Source organism: Juglans microcarpa x Juglans regia, chromosome 4S, assembly GCF_004785595.1.
Source record: "Juglans microcarpa x Juglans regia isolate MS1-56 chromosome 4S, Jm3101_v1.0, whole genome shotgun sequence".
Lineage (NCBI taxonomy): Eukaryota > Viridiplantae > Streptophyta > Magnoliopsida > Fagales > Juglandaceae > Juglans > Juglans microcarpa x Juglans regia.
In genome coordinates, this window is record NC_054601.1 from 24,195,153 (window position 1) to 24,201,445 (window position 6,293).

Genomic DNA, 6,293 nt, shown 5'->3' on the forward strand with positions numbered 1-6,293 from the left:
TAATCTGGCATCGTGCAGCTTTCTCTATTAATCGAAAGGACCGTGAGACATGTCACATATTATATCCTTTGCTTCTCTTTTTAAAAAGTGAGAATAAAATTCTTTAGTTTAAAATTCTTTAGTGTGATGATCAAAAGCAACTTAATTGGAACATACTTTCCTTTGAGGCCCAAGTTTTGCGGGGCCTATTGCATAGGATAATTTATATCTTTAATATCTCCCCCGTTCAAGAATCATGATAGTATTTTACATATCAATGTCACTTTTAAATTTTTATTCGAATTTCGATAGCTCAAGTATAAGATAAAAGCATATTTAATGTCATATATATATATATATGTCTATTATATTTTTGCTGTCCATATAAATATTTCAAATGGCTTTAAATTCCTATATTGTATTCATTCTTATAAGTCGATGCATCATTATATTCTTTAAACTTATTTCTTAACAATTGTGGGCCACATATTTATCCAAGATCAACAGGTCATGTTAAGATTGATTGCTTATAATTTTGAAGAATCAAATACTTTCTTCATTTGATTTTGAGAGGTCTATCTCTATGAATTATATATATATATATATATATATTTATAATATTTGAGTAATAAATTGTAAGAAACTTTTCAATGATTGGGTTTTTATTGGACTTTTTATTTTAGCTTCATATTTAATCCACTTTTTTAAAAATAATATTTTCTAGCTTTCAAATTTAAAAATTTTAAAAATGAAAACTAAAATTAAATCATTCACTTAGGTCAATTTTACTAAAAGCATTACCAAAACTGTAAAACTATATCATTCACTGCTGATTTACTACAAGTTAAAAAAAATAACTACAGAAAAAAAATTGAATAAAAAATATTATAAAATTAAAATATTGTTAGAATATTATTTTTATTCTAGAATTTGAAAAATTCTATGGTTTTTTATATTTTGTTTGAAAGTTTGAGAAATTTAATAATTATATAATGATTAGATGAAAAAGTAAAAAATTTGAAATTAAAAAATATTTATATTTGATTAACATTTGGTAAGTAATTATGAGAAATTGTGAGATAAGATGAGATATACATAATTCAATGCACGGGAGCACGCGCTAGAACTCCTGTCATTGGCTGCTCTCGATATATATATATATATAAAATTCTGTCATTAATCTTCCCTATTCAATCCTATTGTAGTAGGAGAAATGAGAGAGATGGATTTCGTCACATTCATGGAGCCACCGAGTCTGGAAATGGAGACGACCTTGTTTGAAAAGGCCATGTTAGGGAAATGGGATGAGGTCGTCAATATATGTACGGAAAATCCATTGGCTCTAGTCTCCAGCATCACCAGGTTACAGGACACAGCATTACACCTAGCTGTCTCCGACGGCCAAGAACAGACGGTCCGGAAACTGACAGAGATCATTGCGGAGCAACCAAATCCAGAAATGGTTCTTGGAGTTGCAAACAAGAGAGGGAACACTCCTCTCCATTTTGCTGCATTGATGGGGAATGTGGCCATGTGTAAGTGCATAGCAGTGGTTGATACTTCATTGATTGCTCTTCGAAATCATGAGGGAGAGACTCCTCTTTTCATGGCTGTTCTCTTTGGTAAAAGAGAAGCTTTCCAATGTCTTGCCCAGATGCTTACGTTGGATGAGGTCTATAGTTGCTCTAGGAGGAAGAATGGTGACACAATCCTTCACAGCGCCATTTCAGGAGACCATTTTGGTGGGGATTCATGAAACTTATTTTCTATCTGATCTAGATCGATTTTCAAATAAGAACAATTAACGTAAAGTGATCTTTTTTCATCTGGTTATTCATTGATCCTAACCAACTAATATTGCTTCGTATACAGATTTGGCATTGCACATAATTAAACTGTTTGGAGAAGTACTGGTAAACGCCGTCAATGAGGAAGGAATTGCTCCTCTCCATCTACTAGCCGAAAAGCCTTCAGCTTTCCGAAGCGGGAGCCGCCTTGGACTTTTCAAAAGAATCATTTATCATTGTATGTATCATCGTATCATCACTGCTTAGCATTTAAAGAAATAAAAAAATAAAAAAAAACTACATTCTTTTTAGAGTAACGATACCATAAAAAAAAATTCAGATAAATTATATTTAATTGCAAAAAGATATATATATATCATTGACATGCATAGGGGATACGATAGTGTTTGATATTTCCCAAGATTATTTAAGTTTTATTTTTATTTTTTTTTATAAATCGGCATATCAACAATAATGTAAAGCGTTAACTTGCAAGTAAAAGAATATTTAATCCCTTTTTATAATGCCATTTTAAATTGAAGTTCTAACACATAATTTGTTGGTGGTAAAATAATTGTTTGAATATATATATATTATGCTTAGTTAAGAAGCAATTTATTATCCTTCAACCACTATCGTTTATTTATCATAATGATGTTGTATTAAATGAAAAGAAGATTTTTTTTTCAGTTATACTTATTATCACTTTATTCTATTGACCTGTTAATGCCAATACATGGTTCTACGAGATTTATTAAAAAAATTAAAAAAACATATATTAAAAAAATGGCATCTGAAAATACAAAAAAAAAAAAAAAAAAAAATGAAGACTGAAACCCTAGGTTTCGACCTCTACCCATTTTATGTTTGTAAATTTATTTTTAATTTTAATTTTTCCTTTGTTAAATTAATCACGTCGTTGAATTCTGCTAGCTTACAATTCTATTATGTTAATTTGTCTTCCATTTATTTATTTTTTTTAATTGCGCAATTAACATGGTGCGAAAACTAATAAAGAGCTTCCAAATTAAATAATCTAATGCAAATTTGAAAGATGATGAAAGAATATAAGGTAAAGGTTAAATGAATCATGTATAGCTAGCATTTGATCTATTATATGATAATATGATGTTTTTGTTTGTATGACATTAATTACGAGCTAATTAATTTGGTAAATATAAATATTATTAATTGGTGGATTATACTTATCTTTTGCTGTTACTTTGGAAGGCATATATGTTATTAATGATGAGCACAAGGACGTGGTACCACACGACTATTATGATCCCCAGCTCCCTATGCTACCGGTAGATCAAGGACGTCCCAAACATGAAAGGAATCGGCCAAATTATCCCGACAACTACAGAACATGCGTCAACTTCTTTCGACTGTTTTGGAATTTCATTACATTTGGTATGTAACTGGCCGTTGTTTTTCCTTCTTTTCTTAACTGTGAATTTCTTATAAACATCGCAGGATGACAAAGAGCACCAGCTGTGGCCAGAATAGAGCTATGAGTACGGTTCAGTACCATACCGGCTTTAGCATGCCGTTTAATGCAATTACCGGGCTTTAAATGAACCAAATTGTTTATAAACAACTCGAGCTCAACTTGTAAAAGCTCGACTAGATCGAGTTTGATTCATTAATTAACAAACAAACCAAGATTAAACAAAAAAATTTGGCTTTTGTTGTTTTTTTTTTTTTTTTTTTTTACAAGCAAGCCAATGCAAATTAGCTTTTTAATATATATATATATATATATATATATACACGTGTGCACTTTCTAATGTAATATATGTTTATATATACACGGATCAACTATTTTTATAAACTCTAACTTGCTTGTCGAAAAATTATAAGATAAGATGTAAGACACATAATCTATTTTCTCATAAAAAGTCATATAAAAAGTATGTACATGAAGAAAATAATTTAGCGAACTAAATTAGATATGTAATCTCAGCATAATCAAGTAAGAAAACAATAAAAAAAAATAATGAATTTAAAAATATATATTATAATGAGAATTTATTGCGTTTAAGAAAATAACAAATTAATATTATTCAAGCAACTTGATCATGAAGAAAGTGGAACTCGTTCAAGAAAATAAATGAACCAATAACAAATACAAAATATAGTTTGGTAGTTATAAGCTTGAGCTCGACTCACAATCGAATAAAAATAGCAAGGCACCTAAACATCGATCAATACTTAGTTCGATCATGTCGTCTCCATTACGACCCCAGAAATAACTTTTACCATATCTGCCATTTCATGTTGATCGGGAAATTGCAACTAACTGCTTTCAAGCTTCATGCATCTAACACTTTGTTGGTATTAGAAACATTAATAGCATATATACACAAATGCAGACTAGCTAACGTACTGATGTAAGACTTTTTGTTTAATTTTTGTATCTATTATTCATTTGCTATGCGCTACAAACTGAGCTTCATGACTTCTCTCTCTCTCTCTCTCTCTCAAGTTCTAGTCGCCATCGGAAGGAAGGTTGGAGTACACACGGATGAAGAGAACCAAACACAGGGAGGAAATCCAGGCAAGCAATACGAGCATATGATTAGACTCTTTGTTTGGCACGAGATATGCTAGATAGGTTTACAAAGAGACTTATAAAAAATAAGTTTACACATCGATATATATCACCTAATATTATTTCATAAAATATATTTTATAACAAAAGTAATTTCACAATATATATTGTAGTACATCACTGTAGAATTTCTTGTTAATTATAACTCTATTTGTAGGTTTAACATTTCTCATGCATATTGACACTATAACATGAATTACATGCGTCTTCTTATACAGAAATATTCGAAGCCACCAATGAAACAGCTTGGAGGTTTCAAATTTTTCGGGCTAATTATAATGGCCTTTTCTACAAAATTTTGAAGCTTGCAAACAGGATGATGCTGATCTTTCTTGCTCTAGGTATATATGTCAGTATACAACGTCAAAAGTTATAACTATTTCTACTGAGCATGCATTATTATCTAGTACTATACTTTTAAAAAGCAGCATTCATTTGTTTCAAAATTTAAGGTATTTTGTGTATTATGTTAATTAGGACTTCCCACGATAAGAAAGATATATGAAGAGAAACAGCAGCACACATTATCGATTCAGATCATGAACGAACTTCTAAAGGGTGTTAACATGTACGAATATTATCACGCTGGCACGAAGCCCTCGCAACCTTTGGATACACTAGCCGAAGAAGATCAGGACGAATCAAATCCATATTCAAGTGTCTTGAGCGGTATTAATGGTGATTCTTTTGAAGCTGAGAACAGAGAGGGTAAGGCATGCACGATCCTAATTGATATATAATATACTTCTTTCTGATCATTAATTAGCTAGCTAGCAATTAGTATTTTTGAGTGTCTGTGTGTGTGTATTTTTGAGTTAACTTATCTTGTAAACATCAAAAGATGTGGAAGGAAGCAGTGAAATGGGAAGAAATCTTGAAGGTAGCGACGGCCAGCAAAACAGTCGTACCGGAGTGGTGAAAAAAGCTTCGCTTGAGGATGGTAAGTCCCTTTCCAATTGATCAGTATCCTTATATTTTGGTAATAAACCACTGGAGAAGACCCTTGTCTTCGGAGCGTGGAGTTTTGTGTTGATCAAGGATACTTAAGGGAGCATGGAATTTGTCTCCCTAAATAACTTGGTAATTTTGCTTTCAAGTTCATTTTAATGATTAGTAAAAGGAACTATAAACATGACCAATTTGATTGCATCATGAATCAGTCCATAATGTACTTACCACTAGAAGAAAAACAAGTATTTTTGAAAGATTATTTACGGCAAATGACTATTTGTAATAAAAATAAATTCATTTTAATAGGAAATAATAATTTTTGCAAGAAATAGCTGGCCATAAATAAACAGTAATTTTGCATATCAGACTTAATTCCAATCATCCCTCATAACAGGCCCTGGGATCAAATTTCATTCTCCTCTTCCTTGTTATTGTTGATGTTATTTTACTGACCTTTTGCGTTAATATAATATTGCAGGGAAGGAAATGAATGCGGAAATGGAAAAGGAGACTGCTCTATTAATTGCTGCTAGAAATGGCATTGCCGAAATGGTGGAGAAAATTCTAGAATTACTTCCCGTTGCCATACATGACGTGAATGCAGAGAACAAAAATGTAGTGTTGGTGGCGGTGGAGAACAGACAACCGCATATATATCAACTCTTGTTACGAAGAAATATCCTGATCAGAGATAGTGTGTTCCGGGTAGTGGATAACGACGGGAATAGCGCCTTTCATCTCGCGGCCAAACTCGGAGCCTATAAGCCTTGGCTAATTCCAGGCGAAGCCTTGCAAATGCAATGGGAAATGAAGTGGTATGAGGTAATATATATACAAGAAACAACAATATATGGTATTAGTTTTATGTGCTGTATAATTGCAAATAACTAAATTTACCTTTTATCATTAGTGTAAATTTTTTAGATAAGTGGTGATTTCACATATATTAGAATAGAGTTCTT

General features: G+C 31.5%; 2 protein-coding genes across 2 annotated transcripts; both read left to right on the forward strand.

Annotated features, from left to right (window-relative positions):
• The first annotated feature begins 1,240 nt into the window (after window positions 1–1,240).
• Window positions 1,241–3,342, forward strand: LOC121262180 (serine/threonine-protein phosphatase 6 regulatory ankyrin repeat subunit B-like). Its single transcript, XM_041164582.1, has 4 exons — window positions 1,241–1,721; window positions 1,852–2,004; window positions 2,997–3,156; window positions 3,243–3,342. Exons 1-4 carry the CDS (start codon window positions 1,241–1,243, stop codon window positions 3,340–3,342), a joined length of 894 nt encoding a protein of 297 aa, XP_041020516.1.
• Window positions 3,343–4,672: 1,330 nt separating this feature from the next.
• LOC121262181 lies at window positions 4,673–6,063 on the forward strand (the record flags this gene model as incomplete). The annotated part of the gene is made up of 4 exons (XM_041164583.1): window positions 4,673–4,721; window positions 4,858–5,088; window positions 5,222–5,320; window positions 5,810–6,063. Coding segments are annotated over exons 1-4 (609 nt in total), but the record flags the coding sequence as incomplete, so codon positions are not given.
• Window positions 6,064–6,293: the final 230 nt, after the last annotated feature.

Bases quoted from the DNA above. Each gene is read 5' to 3' on its own strand.
- LOC121262180 (XM_041164582.1), top strand. From the start codon at position 1,241: ATGGAGACGACCTTGTTTGAAAAGGCCATGTTAGGGAAATGGGATGAG. The intron at 1,722-1,851 runs GTGGGGATTCAT...CTTCGTATACAG, and splicing joins CATTTCAGGAGACCATTTTG to ATTTGGCATTGCACATAATT. The intron at 2,005-2,996 runs GTATGTATCATC...TTACTTTGGAAG, and splicing joins CAAAAGAATCATTTATCATT to GCATATATGTTATTAATGAT.